The sequence below is a fragment of the Sinocyclocheilus anshuiensis genome, unplaced genomic scaffold (genome assembly GCF_001515605.1).
Source record: "Sinocyclocheilus anshuiensis isolate Anshui unplaced genomic scaffold, SAMN03320099.WGS_v1.1 scaffold373, whole genome shotgun sequence".
Classification (NCBI taxonomy): domain Eukaryota; kingdom Metazoa; phylum Chordata; class Actinopteri; order Cypriniformes; family Cyprinidae; genus Sinocyclocheilus; species Sinocyclocheilus anshuiensis.
In genome coordinates this window covers 1,284,795-1,301,977 of record NW_015537962.1, presented here as the reverse complement: position 1 = coordinate 1,301,977, position 17,183 = coordinate 1,284,795, and the positions used below count along the sequence as shown (strand labels likewise).

At 35.4% G+C, this 17,183-nt stretch overlaps 1 protein-coding gene across 3 annotated transcripts in view; it reads right to left on the bottom strand.

Moving 5' to 3' along the window:
* The window catches only part of LOC107667359 (discoidin domain-containing receptor 2-like), a 52,821-nt gene continuing 35,638 nt past the window's right edge, over window positions 1-17,183 (bottom strand). Inside the window, exons 7-17 of one of the 3 annotated variants that reach the window (XM_016458992.1) lie at window positions 15,174-15,360; window positions 12,153-12,399; window positions 11,488-11,580; window positions 11,037-11,191; window positions 9,737-9,941; window positions 6,127-6,371; window positions 5,736-5,863; window positions 4,559-4,762; window positions 2,826-3,060; window positions 2,238-2,387; window positions 1-1,184 (exon numbers count right to left, since the gene is read on the bottom strand). In XM_016458992.1, coding sequence (XP_016314478.1) covers window positions 1,047-1,184; window positions 2,238-2,387; window positions 2,826-3,060; window positions 4,559-4,762; window positions 5,736-5,863; window positions 6,127-6,371; window positions 9,737-9,941; window positions 11,037-11,191; window positions 11,488-11,580; window positions 12,153-12,399; window positions 15,174-15,360 — 1,987 coding nt within the window. In that variant the 3' untranslated portion in view covers window positions 1-1,046. Of the gene's footprint in view, window positions 1,185-2,237; window positions 2,414-2,825; window positions 3,061-4,558; window positions 4,763-5,735; window positions 5,864-6,126; window positions 6,372-9,736; window positions 9,942-11,036; window positions 11,192-11,487; window positions 11,581-12,152; window positions 12,400-15,173; window positions 15,361-17,183 lie in introns of those variants that run through there. The other 2 variants (XM_016459000.1, XM_016459010.1) reach the window with 2 other exon arrangements.

Sequence of the window (17,183 nt, the reverse complement as noted above, 5' to 3'; positions counted from 1 at the left end):
GGTGAGAACATGTTCTGCAAATTTTCATTTTTGGGTGAACTATTCCTTTAAAGCCAACATGAAATTGCATTAACAACCTATTTTACTTCTATAATTGGACATCTGCATGTGGAGCGTGAAGGTCAAATTTGCCCCAAGAACCTCTTGACGTATCACAATGGAAATGCTTCTTGTTTCTTTTTTACATTAACCAAGAACCAAGTTATTACATTTTGATGAAATACTACAACAACAAACATTGTCTTCTTTGGAAACCTGCACGGATGAATCATTCCCGAAACATGGTCTTATTTGGTTCATTGGTCTGTTCTGATTTCATGTTAACTTTAAAGTGGCCTGTTAGAAGTTGGGGGAAGAAACAGTGCATTCAATTGCACGTCAGTCCATTGTTGGCTCTATAACCCTCTCCTTTCTCCTCCGAAAGGGTTTTTAATCTAACTATAACAGTAGTTCTGCTAGATCCAGGCAGAGCAAGTCTCTGACCCTGCTATATCCAAAGAACCTGTAAAAACATTCATATTTAGAGAGCAAAACAACAAATAATATCTTAAGACATGGTAACTCCAGTGTGGGGGTAAATAAGGAACAAAAATAGACAAAAATGAAATAAAAACCAAAGACAGCAGCGCTTAACGATACACAACCACAGTTTTGACAAACACAACATTTGTCCAGTTGGTTCCTTCTGCCTAGAATATACAGTAGGCTCAAGAGTCACTGTTCTTCTGGGAAAAAGACACAGAAATAACATGTATGATAAAGAAAAAAAGGGAAAGAACAACAAGTCTAAAAAAAATCTCAAGTGTCTATGGATTGGAAAAAAAGCTCTTTGAGTCCCAATGGAGATGAATATGTGAGTGGATAAATGAATGAATGCCTTTTTTGAAATCTCATCATCTCTAGATCTCTCCTCCTTTGGATTTCTACCGCTCTAATGACGCTACATTGTGGCTATAATGCTCCTGCTCTACTTCAGTGACTGGCGAGCAGTCAGAAGACTTGTATAACAGTTTTCCTCCAGGTTATTTCAGTAGAGCAGGTTTCGGTCATGAGTGGGGCGCAAAAGTTAGCAGGGCCTGATACAATCTGTGAAAAGTGGGGCGATCTGCAATGTCACGACTCCAGCAACGCATCATCAGCTCAAACAGAGAGGATGGACAGAGTGGTGGGGCGGAGAGAAAGATCTAGGGAGAAAGAGAGAGAAAAAACACTTAAGAAATCTTTCATATGAAACATCCATGTAAATAATGTAACAGTTCATGCGAAGGTTTGCATCCTGTGGCTGTGCATTCATTCAGTCTCATCAAAGTTTGCCAGAAAAAAAATGAACCACTTTATTTTGGATCATTTCTTTTCAGACCGTACTTTAGTCCAATTCACATTAATTCAGATTAATTCACTTTTCAAATTAATACCATATGTCCATATAGAACAAAACCATTTAATTCCAAAATAAATAATTTATCTCAAATTCTTTCACACACACACACACACACACACACACACACACACACAAATCAGAGGTCGATCAATATTGGATTTTGCTGATACAAAAAATAATGTTTAAAGAAAAATCAACAGATTATTGTGCTGATACTAGTAAAATTAGTATGCTGAATGTGATAATAGTAGTTGTCTTTTCTTCCTGTGATGGGGCAGCCCAGAGAGAAGCTTCAAGAGTTTACAATGACTTAAATGAAGATATAGTTTATGCTGTATTGCGTAAAATACTAATACAATCCTGAAAAAAAAAAAAGATTTTATGCATAATGCGCGACTTTTAATTGTAAACTGTACTAAAACGCAAAGGGACTCTTATTTTGAAATGTATATGCTTTACTTCCAGCTGCTCATCACATTTATTTAATTAAATCAGCCTTTTGAAGTTTAATAATCACATTAGTCTGTATTGCAATTCTAGTTTTTCTGTCCACAAAATAAAAGACCTTTTAAAATGATCATTAAAACTTTGTTATACCATTTAACTTTTTATGACCTTAAATTTGATCAAACTGAATTTAAGACTTTAAGCACCCACAAGAACCCTGCTAATTTCACTTCAGATCCATTTGCTTCACTGCAAATCGATTCACTTCACCTCAGAACGATTCACTTAACTTCAGATTAGTTTACTTTACCAAAGGATTAACTTCACCAAATGGAAAGTAAAATTCACTCACTTCAAATCAAAAGCGAAACCAAAATCAAAGTAAAGTTCAAGTTTTCCAAGTGTGTACCTGTCTCCCCTGGTTTCTGAAGAATTCGCCGGTGTTCTCGATGACCTGTTCATCAGACAGCAGGCTGTAGGGCTGCTCCTTAGATAAAGTGAAGATCTCCCACAGAGTTACTCCAAATGCCCACACGTCACTAGCTGTTGTGAACTTTCCCTAAACACACACACACACATACTGCACTGATACAAAGAAAGAAAGTCACTGCAAACAAATTTCTCCACCTAACAGTTAAATGTAATTTTTTTTGAAAGCTGTCTCTTATGCTCACCAAGGCTCCATTTATTTGATTAAAAATACAGTAAAAACAGTAATATTGTGAAATATTTGAATATATTTTCATTGTAATTTATTCCTGTGATGCAAAGCTGAATTTTCAGCATCATTACTCCAGTCTTCAGTGTCACATGATCCTCCAGAAATCATTATAATGAGCTGATTTGCTGCTCAAGAAATATTTATTATTATTATCAATGTTGAAAACAGTTGTGCTGCTTAATATTTCTGTGGAAACCAAGATACATTTCTCTTCCAGGAATCTTTGATGAATAGAAAGTCCAAAAGAACAGCATTTACAGCCTCTTTTTCCCTCACCAGTAAGATGCTCTCCCAGGCCATCCAGCGTATAGGCAGTACAGCGCGCCCCTGTATACGATAGTAATCACTACTGTACAAGTTTCTGCTCATGCCGAAATCAGAGATCTTTATGGTGAGATGACGGTCCAGGAGGCAGTTCCGTGTGGCCAGATCACGATGCACGAAATTCAGAGAAGCCAAGTACTTCATCCCAGAAGAGATTTGCACCGACATGTGCAACATGTCAGCAATGCTGCAGAGACAGAAATAAAAGAGTCTTGAGTTCATGTGAATAAAACAGCAAATGCACACAAAATATGACCTGGCTTCAAACCTGTATCAAATTCAACTGGCACCACGTCTGAATGTGTGAAAGCACAAATGAGACTCGAAAGCTATATCGGAGATGGAAATCTTAATTTTGATTTTTTTTCTCATATAAAACTATATTTTGGCTTCAGAAGACTTGCGCAATAGTCATATGGACAACGTTTACAATTGCCCCAGAACATTCAATTTCAAAGCATGCAAAAGAATAGCACAGATATTCTGTTAAAAGTCTTCTGCGTGAATATCTATCTATCTATCTATCTATCTATATATATATATATATATATGAATATAAAATTAAAATAATACAAAAAACATAAATATTACATGAAAACCCTAAAAAAGGAAATAAATAAGTATAAAGTGCTAAAATTACTAAAACTGAAATAAAAATAAATGAAAGATAAATAGAAATATTAAAAAAAGAATAACAATGACAAAACTACTAAAACAAACTAAAATAAAAAAACATGCAAAATATTAATAAATACTATATTAGTATAAACTAGTGATCGACCGATATTGATTTTTTATAACCGATACCAATTATTTGCATGCTTATGTGGCCGATAACCGATATGCAGAAAATTCAGCGCTTTTATTTCCAACATGCGCTCATTCATGGCTGTATTATTTAACTCATGCAAAGTTACGTCTTTACTGGGAGAGGATCTTGACGGATTATCTACGTGACTCCGACTTCACGAGACTAACGATGAGCAACTAACTACAGCAAATCAAGTACCTGCACCATGCCATTGTTATTGTCTCGTCTCCCCTCAGATGTGCTGCAATGGCGATCCTGCGTGCAATTCTCAAAACACCCACAAGATGGCGGCGTTTATCGGTGAATCCGATATTCCAAAACCGATATCCGATTATGGTAAAATGCTTATATATCGGGGAAAATATCGGTAAATCGATATATCGGTCAATCTCTAGTATAAACAATAATAAATCTAATAGTATAATAGTATAAACAATACTAAAATAACACTGGTGTGAAAGGAAGAAAGAAAATCATACAGGTTTGAAACAACTTGAGGGTGAGTAAAAGATTTTTTTTTTTCATTTTGTGTTCAGCAATTGAGTGTAACAAATCTGATTGCTGGTACTTCTTCAAAAATGCAGGTTTTTAATTCAAGTTTTCAAAAAAGGACAGACTGAAATTATTTATTGACGTTATTATTAATACGACTTGAAGACTCAGAGGTCTCACTTCAAAACTTGGCTTCATTTTTACCCTGTAATCTGAAACATTTCCATCATAAATTGAGAGCTGACTTGAAACTGGAAGGTTAAGTTGAAGAATTCGGAGGTTAAGAATGTTAAGCTTGACTCTGTCTTGTAGAATAGCGATATTGACGCGTCTGGAGATGAAAGTCTGTACATGTCAGGCTTCTTCATAATGATGGACACACCTGACAGACGGAATGTTGTTGGCATGTGTGAGTGTGCTCTCTATCTCTCTCTGGGACAGGAACATGTTGAGGTCTCCGTTCTCCATGTACTCCGTCACCATGCAGAGCGGGTCGGAGCTCACACACACACACACGCACAGCAGCTGAATGATGTTTGGGTTATTCAGACGCGACATGATCTTTATCTCCTTCAGGAAGTCATTTCTACACAGACCCAAAAGTCAGAAAGGTTATCATGGGATCAGGAGAAAGGTTAAAGGTCAACATCCATCAGTAAATATTGACTGACGATAATAAAAGAGAAATAAAATCCAGCTGTAAACGGATGAACACTTTCTGACAAAAAAATTCCAATGATAACTGTGCATTCTTAAACGATTTTAGACATTTTATGAAGGATTAGGAGTCTATTAGGAGCAGTGTTGGGCTCTTTACTTCAAAAATGTAATTCATTACATCCGTGTAAGCTTTTATCCTGACAAAATCAGTGTAATGGCAATATTTCCATCCCCTGTATGTAAGCTTTTCCATATTTCAAGCTTTCCTGTTGCACTGGCGACTTCATGTGCCTGTGCGAGTCGTGAATATTATGAAAATAAATCTAGGAATTATTGGATTGTTGGATTTCAAATCAGTAGGGGTTGAGGCATCAAAGTAACTAGCTGTTTTATGGATGGTAACTGTGATATTATTACTGAAATCTTATTATTAATTAATTATACTACTAGTTACCGCAAAAAGTAATATTATTACAGTAACTAGTAATTACAACTAGTAACAACTAGTTACTGCCCAGCACTGATTAGGAGTCAAATTTTCTTCACATAGAAAAAAAATTATATAAAATAAATAAATAAATCACTTTAAAAATCAATGAATACTTTGACATTTTAAATAATTTATTTATAAAAAATATGAATTATGTATATCTATCTATCTATCTATCTATAAAATGAAATTAAATATAACACATATTTAATAATTTCTGTTATATAAAACAAAAATGTTAAACTTGCCAAACTTTCTGCTTGTTTTTCTTAATCCATGTGTCGACCAAATAAAACACAACATAATTACATAACCATTTACAAACTTTTAAGCAAGAGCTTCCCAGAAGCCTCACTCTATGATGCAACTTTCCAATCAATTGTTTTTTGTGAGTTCCCCCCCCACAAACCTGGCATTGCTGGTGGCATCCGCTCTGAGTTGTTTAACTGCTACCAGCACCGGCCTGCCGTCTTGCTCCGGTAACAGTGCACCCTCTCCCAGAAACTCAGCCAAACCCTCGGCCTCACATAAATGTACCTGGTAACAGCAACAACAGTATGAACATGTGCGAACAAACATACAGCGTGGGAATGGAAACACACTTGCATGCAAAAATACCACAACGTACTATGGTATTACCATGTCATGCAACAAACATCAGGCATTGCAACACTGTTTTTTATAAAACAGTGTAAAGAGTGTGTGAAAAGATCCCAACTAACTCTGAATAAAAGACAAAGGAACCAAAGGAACAACAGCAGCGATAAGAAAACCTCCTGCTGTGCTTCATCGGGACTCACCTCACCAAACTGGCCTTCTCCCAGTTTCTCTCTGAACAGCAGTCTCTCTCGAGGGAACTCGGCCACCGAGATTTCCTTTCGTGTCAGGGAATCAACGGTGAGGGCCGGAACGGCGTACATGTTGCTGCCAGTGACGCCCTGCAGACTAATGATGTCTGTTTCAGCATAGTGCGGCACGCTGCTCTGAAAACACTGGTGTGGGGTGCACAGGGTAACGTCAGGTTCGGCGTATCCTCCGCTACAGGCTGCACAGAGAAAGAGATGTCAACATGTCAGTAAGCTTGGCCAATTCTAATTTATATTACTAATTATTTTATATGTAAATATTTCCCATTGCATTCTATTTTATTTTCCCCTTTATTTCATGCATCTCTTTATTCGCCACCCTATTTATTTTCTATACAGTTAATCCAAAAATAAAAATTCTGTCATCATTTATTCACCCTTTTGTTTTTCCAAACCTGTATGACTTTTCTGTGGAACTCGAAAAGAAATTTCGAAGAATGCTGGTAATCAAACAGTTTTGGGTCCCATAGTCTTCCATAGTATTTCCATACTAGTCAATGGGAGCCAAAATTGTTTGGTTACATTCTTTAAGATGTCTTCTTTTGTGTTCCACAAAAAATATTATGGAAGTCAAATGGACTCCAAAACTGTTTGGTTAACAACAATCTTAAAATATTTTTTTCATTGACTTCCATAGTATTTTTTATCCATACTATGGAAGTCAATGGGACCCGAAACCATTTGGTACCAACATTCTTCAAAATATCTTCTATTGGGTCGCACAAAAATTTTTATGGAAGTCAAATGGACTCCAAAACTGTTTGGTTAAAAACAATCTTAAAATATTTTTTCTTTGACTTCCATAGTATTTTTTATACATACTATGGAAGTCAATGGCACCCGAAACCATTTGGTACCAACATTCTTCAAAATATCTTCTTTTGGGTTCCACAAAAATACAATGGAAGTCAATGGGACCCCGAAACTGTTTGGTTCCCAATATCTTCGAAATATCTCCTTTTGTGTTCCACAAAAAATGCTACGCAATCTGACCAATCATAACGACGAATCTGCCATTTTGCCCGACAAACAAACAAACCAAACAGCAGAGTAGAATAACATCACTGGACTTTCGTGCTGTAACTAGCAGAGGAAGAGATGATCGGTTCACGCATTTTTCCATCTCAAAAATATATCTAAATTACGACCTATGCTCCTCTAACAGCCCTGAATGTCAGCGGAAATCAGGACAACTAGATGATCCCCAGAGACAGATCCCCAGTAAAGACCTTGTCTCCTAGACGGCCACCGGGACAAGACCACAGGAACCAGTTAAGTGTTCTGCACAATCTGACTTTGCTGCAGCATGGAATTGAACTGCTGGTTTCGTCTGGTCAGAGGAGAACTGGCCCCCCAACTGAGCCTGGTTTCTCCCAAGGTTTTTTCTCCATTCTGTCACAGATGGAATTTTGGTTCCTTGCCGCTGTCGCCTCTGGCTTGCTTAGTTAGGGACACTTGACTGATTGCACAAACTATTGGACGAGAGCTGAACTAGATGATGACATCACTGAATGTACAGTTGCTTTGACACAATCTGTATTGTTAAAAGCGCTATTTAAATAAAGGTGACTTGGAAACTTGACTTGCCACTTGAACTGAGGTGCTACAGCGATCTGTCACGACACATTTATTGTTTGAATTTCTTAAAAAAATGACAACATTTGAAAGCTGAGACTTTGTTTCATACCAAAAGTAACCTGCTCTGTCTTGTCTGTCGGCGCATTGTCAGTGTCCTCTTTGCCCCGCGATGTATTTTCCACTGCGTGGAATGTGTGGCATGACAGCGCCATGGCTTGTCGGACGTAGCAACAGTAACTAAGGGAGGTGTGTTTTTGCGAAGGGTCAATTGGACACAAAACCATTTGGTAACGAACAATCTTTAAAATATATATTTTTGTGTTTCATAGAAAAAAGAGAAACATAAAGGTTTGGAATGATATGAGGCTGAGTAAATAAATGCTGACCGAATTAAAATTTTCGGGTGGATTATCCCTTTAAGTACTATACATGCTTTTGCAAAATTTGAAATGTTGACAATCATGTCACTAAATCTTTGCTGACGAAGAGTGAGAGAAAGAGGAAGAAAGAGAGACAGAAAAAGCAGAAGATGACAATAGAGGAACAGGCCAACTTCATTTTATTTCAACCAAAACCCTGAGGTGTCTGGGTGCAAGAAACTGCAGGATGCCAAAAAAGGACCAAAGGAAACTCTAGCTTCAAGTCTTACCCTTGCAAAGTCCTTCAGTCTGGTAACCAGGTCAGATGGAGTTCATAGACTGCAAGCAAAGTGATAAAGAACGCAAGACTAGAGGAGGAAGAAAGGAAAAAGTGCACTGGCAGACGGCATGCAAACTGTTGAGGAAACAAATGTCAATGAAATCAAGTTCAATAGGATGAAAAATAGAACTCAGAGAGAATATTTCTTAAAAGACAGTACAAGAGGTTAGTTTCAGAAAGGACATCGTGTTCAGATATTCAGTAATGCACTGAAAGTCTTCAGTAGCTCTGGTCCAGAACCTAGTAGGCTAGGCAACATTGTTAGGATTCATAGTTGACGTGAAGACTGTTCCATTACAAGATATATTATAAGATACATTATTTCTGGACACATTCTAAGGCAGCTTAGAAATTTATCTTAGAATCATAGTCAATCCCAGACTGAGTCAGTTTCAGGTACATGTACTTACACTAAAGTTTGGAATCAGAAAGATTTTATTTTAGAGAAATTAATACTCTTATTCTGCAAGGAAACATTAAATTGATAAAAAGTGACAAAGACATTTATAATGTTACAAATAAATAAATATTGTTTTTTTGAACTTCCCATTCATCAAAAAAAAAAAAATTGTGAATTTTTTCACAAAAATATTAAGACGGCAGAATAAAGTATAAACTAAAATATATTAAAATATAAAAACATTATTTTAAATTAAAATAATATTTTACAATATTACTGTATTTATTGTATTTTCAATTAAATAAATGCAGCCTTAGTGAACATACATAAGAAAAGTTTCTTTTTTTAAATCTTTAAAAAAATCTTACTATATATGTTTGTATTTATTTGATTATATTAACAAAACAAAAAAAGAAATGCTGGTTTTATACTTATATGCAATGACTTAAAGGGACAGTTCACCCAAAAATGAAAATTCTATGATCATTTATTCACCCTCATGTTGTTTCAAAACCGTATGCTTTTTTTTCTGTTGAACATAAAAGCAGATATTTTGAAGAATGTTGCAGTTGCTGGTATTTTTATTTCATACTATGGAAGTCAATGGTCAAAAGCAACTGTTTTATTACCAACATTCTTCAAATTATCTTCTTTTGCATTCAACAGAAGAAAACAACTCATACAGGTTTGGACCAACTTGAGGGTGAGTAAATGACAGAATTTTCATTTTTGCGTGAACTATCCTTTAAGGCAATAGTTTTATATTGTGGCATTTTTAATTCATAAGGATTTATGGGATCAGTAGTTCATTCAGCTCACCAGGGTTTGACACAAAGCTAGTGTGTGTTTGTGTATAATGGATGGTACCAGAAGCCTCTGCGCTTTGCGACAGCTCGGGAAGTTTGTTCCTGAGCGCAGCGGGATCCTGATACTGTGGGTCCAGCAGGAAAATCCTCTCGTAGGGCGGGTCGAGGGAGACGCGCGGGGGCACCGGAGGAGTCTGCAGAATTATAGTGTCACTGCTAGAGGACAAACGTACTGTCACCTCCTCCTCCAAAATACGCCTCGGAGCCTGAGACAGAGAGAGAGACTATTTGTATTACCGTATTTTTCAGAAAATAAGTCGCAAAAAACCCACAGATAATTTGCATCTATGTATAAACCATGTTTTATCATCAAATTCAGAAATAATGTAAAATACTGCTATATAAAACAAAATGCTAGTTTATAAACGCTATGTAGTTCCCTCTCTCCCCAACAATTTCTTTAAATTAAACAATATACTGTATATAACGGCATTCATTATAAACAACATTTATTCTAAACATTGAACACAAACAAACAAATACAAACTGTACAATCTGTGCATGTTTTGCATGCTTAACAATAACTGCATTATATAAGCTGCTTAATAAGTCAGCATGTTTGGCAGCACTTTAAAAGTAAAAAAGTATTTTTACTGCATTATATATGCCTTGTAATGCACTGTATGATCTCATGAATAATTGTAACCACAGTTATAATAAATTATAATACTTATCTATTCATTGTCACACCTTTATAAAGTATAATGCATTATAACACACGACAGACAAACCTTCAAATATTATAAAGCATTTTAACTTTGGTTACAACTATTTATGAAAAGATTTAGTGCATTACGACATACATTATGATACCTTTCTAATGCATTATACATAAAGGCCTTAAGTAAAGTGTTACTGATTTGTTAGCTTTTTAACTTCCGGTGTCCTGCTTTGCTTTATTTTTATCAGTTCAAATCTGCTTCTTGTACAACACTGATTTGTAGTGCAAACAGTTTTACTGTTTATTGTACTTCTATATTTTTTATAGCTATTTACCAATAGTGGCTAATGAAACGGAAATCTCACACATTCACTGAAAATAGCTTACTTCTGCGCTGCAAAATAAAGTGGATATTCCAGAATATTTTTTTTTTTTTAGAAGCAGTGCTTTCTTGGGGATAAATTTAGAGACACAACTTCTGAAAGATGTCACATGTCTGTGAAGTCACATCTTCAAATTCAACTATGCTCATCCTTTCAGTAGACCAAGACACTTTATGCTATTCAAATATTTAATGTATTGTTGAGAAGCATTATAATTTGTTTCATTAATACAAACATTACAGTACACACATACACACCTTCTCCAGGACTTTGCACACATATCGGCACCACAGAATCAGAAAGATGATCACCACTAGTAGAAGAATAATAGTCACCAGACAGCCAATCAGAATCGATGTACTGCCCTCTTCAGGAGAGCCTGTTTTTGATGGTTTTGGTGTGGTCCGGTCCTCTGTCAAACACAGACGGGTTATTAAAGTTCAATCAAAATGTGTAGAATGCAAGTTAGTACAGTAGTCAGGCATACTCATTTGAAGCCAACAGGAAATTATGTTCACAACCCATTTTACTTCCATAATGTGACACATTTCCTTCATTTGTATTCATCGGAAACTGACTGGATCAGGAAAAGCGTTCTCTATAAGATTTTGGTTAGACAAACATTTAATTTTCTTTGAAATAACATGCATTAAGAAAGTAAACAGTATCAAATGATTACATGTTGAATATAAAAATGCTGTGATTTACCTGTTTTTTGTGTAGTTTGTGGTACTTTGCTGTTAAGCTCATATGAAGGAGGGGTCAAGACTGGGGGCCTCTGGGTAGGAAGCACATTAGTTGCTGCAATGGAAAATAATTAAAACACAGGATGTTACTAAACCTTAAATTACACCCACTTAAAAATGCATTTATAATTCGAATTAGTACATTATTGCATGTATTTCCAAATGCACAAAGAAATTAAGATGGATTAATAAGGATGCATTACATTGATCAAAAGTGACAGAAAATACTTTTTTATTGTTACAAAAAAACTATTTCAAATAAATGTTGTTTCTGAGCAGCAAACTAGAATGATTTCTGAAGGAGCATGTGACACTGAAGACTGACGCTTTGCATCACAGGAATAAATTACATTTTAAAATGTATTCAAATTGAAAACAGTTCTTTTGAATTGTAACGGTATTTCACAATATTACTGTTTTTGCTGTATTTTTGATCAAATAAATCCTTTAGTGAGCATAAGATACTTCTTTCAAAAACATTTTAAAAATTTCTTCCCAAACCCAAAGTTGAAATTAATAAACTGGGAGTGATGATATGAAAAGCATTTCACAGTCCTGGCTGTATTTTAATGAGGGAACACTGAGAATACCAGTGGGAAGGAGAGGCGAGTTGTTCTAAATTCATACCAGACTGAAATGAGATCTCACTGAACATCATCCAAGTGTCAGCAAAGTAGAAGCGGCAGCGCAGCGCCGTAGCCGATCTGTGCTTTAACGGGACGGTCACATAGCGAGCGCTTGGGTTCCGGTCATCTAGAACGGTGTGAAACTCAACCGGTTCTGCTTCCCACTCAGAAATAAGGTGCAACTTAAACACGCAGGACACGGACGCGAAGATCTTCACACCCCGAGAAAACATGTTATTACTGTGAACCTGTTCAAAAGAAGATAAATAAGCATCATTAACATTTAAAGGCTCACATCTGAAGCCTTTCTGTGTTCAGTATAAATCAAGCCTCATTGTACTATAATCTGCACTAATAAAGTCAACATGAACGACATTAACTATTTTTATTTTTAATAAAGTGATATATTTTCAAGTGAAACAAGATGTACAATTAGAAAAAAAAAACAGGAGGAACTGTATTCATTGGGAAATGACTGGATTGAATTGTGAAAAGTGGGAATTATGTACAGTAGTTCAAGGATGCATTAAATGAATCAAAACTGACAGTAAAGACATTTATAATGTTACAAAAGATTTCCATAAAAAAAAAAAATGCTGTTATTTTGAACTTTCTGTTCATCAAAGTGTCCTTAAAAATGTATAACATAAAAACTGACATATTAATGCAGCATACTTTCAAAAACATACAGAACATTTTTACTGACCCCAAACTTTTAAACAATGCATACAAGTAAATTGTAAGTAAATAATATCGACTCTGATTTCATGCTGACTTATAAATAAATAAAGAAAAATAAGTAGATAAAAAGCAACTAAAAGAAAGTGGCCCGACTTCAATAAACATGTTATTTTCTAATATATAAAATCATTACTTCAAGATTAAGCACCTAAACCACACTCACCACAGACACGGGCATGATTATATACAGACACAATAAGCATCGTTATTATGGCAAGCAATCCTGCTCCAACATGTAATTATGTGTTATTATGAGTGAAATATGGTGTATAATTAGTGCTACATTAAAACTGTCAGTCAACAAACACTTCAAAGCGAATCAAGTTCAAATGACAAACACTACAGATTTAAACCAGAACACATACTGTACACATGGTAAATGAACGCTTTGGGTTCAGCACAAGTTGAGTTCTATTAACAGCGTTAGTGGATGAAATGCCAATTACCACTGAAAATAAATATGGTCATAAAATGATTGTCCCTCAGTTTGAAAAATGAAGTTACCATAAGGTACTTACAGTGAGGACCGGAAATAAATAAACATCAAAATACACAGTTTCATGTGAATCACCACAATGTTTAAATATTATACTGTTCAAAAGTTTGCGGTCAGTATCATAAAAAACAAAAAAACAAAAAAAAAAAACACTTTTATTATGCAAGGATGCATTAAATTGGTCAAAAGTGACAGTAAAGTCATTTATAATGTTACAAAAGATTTATATTTCACATAAATGCTGTTATTTTGAACTTTCTATTAATCAAAAAATCCTGAAAATTTGCATCACTGTTTCGAAAGTTTCTTGAGCAGCAAATTAGCATATTAAAATGATTTCTTAAAATGATTATTAAAATCATGTGACAGTGACACTGAAGACTGGAGTAATGATGCTGAAAATTCAGCTTTTCATCCCAGAAACAAATGACATTTTAAAGGGGTCATATGATGCTGCTAAAAAGAACATTATTTTGTGTATTTGGTGTAATGCAATGTGTTTATGTGGTTTAAGGTTAAAAAAACACATTATTTTCCACATACTGTAAATTATTGTTTCTCCTCTATGCCCCGCCTTTCTGAAACGCGTCGATTTTTACAAAGCTCATCGTTCTGAAAAGCGCGGTGTGCTCTGATTGGTCAGTGATCCAGTGCGTTGTGATTGGCCGAATACCTCAAGCGTGTGACGGAAATGTTACGCCCCTTACCAGGTTCAGAAAACTAGTTTCCTCCGTAAAATGCGCTGCGCACACACTCGAATATTTGGTTTGAACTGTTCTGGAACACTGTTGTAAATACAACTTAACCACTGATTTCTAGTTGTGTCCTCTTTTGGAAGGCCAAACAAAGTAGTTTAGCTTTCGCAACGAAACACACAGCGTCTCCACGACACAGCGGCAGCAACAATACTACAGCGAGAATCAAAGTTACGCCTTCTTTCTTTGCGTATACATTTGGGCAGAGTTATGCAAATCTTCCCACACAGTGACGTAGATATGTGGGGCCCAAACCCGTAAAAGCTTCGTTCGTCTTCAGAACACAATTTAAGATATTTTGGATGAAAACCGGGAGGCTTGTGACTGTCCCATTGACTGCCAAGTAAATTACACTGTCAAGGTTCAGAAAAGTATGAAAGACATCATCAGAATAGTCCATCTGCCATCAGTGGTTCAACCGTAATGTTATGAAGCGACGAAAATACTTTTTGTATGCGAAGAAAACAAAAATAATGACTTTATTCAACAATTCGTCTTCTCTGTGTCTCTCCGCATCACTGTAGCGCCATTTTGGAGAATATCCTCTGAACGCAAGCAGCGTACGCTATTCTGTGTCAGACACAAGGATACGTTTTCTACGTGTATTTACACTTTGATTTGAACAAAAACAGCGCATCTGTGCAGCGCGGCTGACACAGAATAGCATATGCTGCTTGCGTTACGCAGTAACAAGCCTCCCGGTTTTCATCTAAAATATCTTAAATTGTGTTCCGAAGACGAACTAAGCTTTTAGGGGTTTGGAACGACATGGGGGTAAGTGATTAATGACAAAATTTTCATTTTGGGGTGGAGTATCCCTTTAACACTCCAAAGACAAAGGAAAACATGAAATCGCATCACATGACCACTTTAAAATATATTCAAATAGAAAACAGTTCTTTTGAATGGTAATAATATTTCACTATATTTCTGCTCTTTATCAAAAATACAAGCTTTGCATTTTGCTTTCAAACGCTGGTCATGTTTACTTCCATACCTGCCTCACACACAGCTTGTGCTTCACTCTCACCTTCATAGAAGTGAAGTTTCGTTGTCTGTCAAACTGGAACTCCATCTCTACATATCCTGGGCCCAAGCTGTCGTTCCTCCAGCCCACATAGTCATATCCGGGCCACAACTGGTCCTGTCTTCTCTGTACTAAGTCATCCTGACCGATCACACCATCCGTCAGCTGACCCAGACCCCCAGACAGCTTCCTGTGGGAGCAGAGAGAGACAGGAAGCACTTGGCTTTGGGCGAGGAGTGATTAGCATTCATTCTAGAACTTAAATACAGTCATGATTGTTCTGCCACAGAATGACCCTGAAAAGTGGATGACGAATCATTGTGAAGAAAAAGACAACCAGCAAACTATATATAAAGGGATATTTACCAAAAATATTTTATTTTTATTATTATTATTTAATTGGCATTGACTGATATTAGATATTTCATTGTACACACAAAAGTTTAGACTCAATAAGATTTTTAATGTTTTTGAAAGAAGTCTCTTCTGCTCACCAAGGCTGGATTTATTAACAGGAATATTGTGAAATATTATTACAATTTAAAATAGCTGTTTCTATTTAATATATGTAATTTAAATGTAAAATTTATAATGTAATTTATGTAATTTATTCCAGTGATGCAAAGCTGAATTTTCAGCATCATTACTCCAGTCTTCAGTGTCACATGATCCTTCAGAAATCATTCTAATATACTGATCTGCTGCTCAAGAAACATTTCTTATTATCATTATCAACATTTGTGATGCATAATATTTTTGTGGAAATCGTAATATGTTTTTTCAGGATGAATAAAAAAAGTTTGATGAATAAAAAGTTCAAAAGAACAACATTTATTTGAAATAGAAATCTTTTGAAACATTATAAAAGTCTTTATTGTCATTTTTGATCGATTTAAATACATCCTTGCTGAATAAAAGTATTACTTTCTTTAGAACTATAGAACTATAAACTTTACAATGGTAGTGTACTTATTTCTATTATTATTATATTTAGATGACCTTTTCCACCAACTAAAATACACGTAAAATTAATCTTTAAAAACACTGAAAGTTAAATAACAATGTTAAATCAAATATTTATATTTATATTTATTAATATTTAGTATATCTCAAATGTAATGTTCATTTTTCATTCTAAATATTGTAATGTTGTGATGCTTAAATGTACTTTTATTAAATGTAAATGTACTTACAGTCATTTAAAATATTTTTTCAAGTTTTATTTTTAATTAGACAAAACAAAACAGAATTTCAATATCAGCTAATTTTACATTTTTATTTATCAATTACATACACTGAACAAAATTATAAACGCAACACTTTTGTTTTTGCCCCCATTTTTCATGAGCTGAACTCAAAGATCTAAGACTTTTTCTATGTACACAAAAGGCCTATTTCTCTCAAATATTGTTCACAAATCTGTCTAAATCTGTGGCGGTTTGCTGATGTCAACATTGTGGATCGAGTGGCCCATGGTGGAGGTGGGGTTATGGTTAGGGATGGGTACCGAAACTCGGTATTTAATCGGTCTTGGGGCTAAATTATGAAAGACCGGAGTATCGATAAGCTCTGACGTTAACGGTTCTGCTATCGGTACTGGAGAAATTAATAAAACACACATACATTTATTATTGCTATATATGTTTTTCAAACATTTGTCTATGATGCATTTTTGCTATTCGCAATTCAGAAGCGAGATCGTGCCCACGCGGAGGAGCTTCAGCACGCGCAACATGAAAGTCCTGTTTAATTATGATAGAAGAGAGAACTAAACATTCAAACTTCTGCTTACACTTTAGGCCTGTGGCTGTTTTATTAATTTAATTTTTTTATTTCGATTTTGGCTTCTAAGGATTATACAAAAGAAGACATGAGGTAAAGCTATTAAAAACTAGCTGCATTTCGTCTTGCGCAACTTCTTTCCTTTCACAGCGGTGCGCATTCGTTCCTCCCTAAAACCCAAACTTAACGTCAGAATCAGCTCAATCGGTGATTGTTGTAAGATGCCGTCTT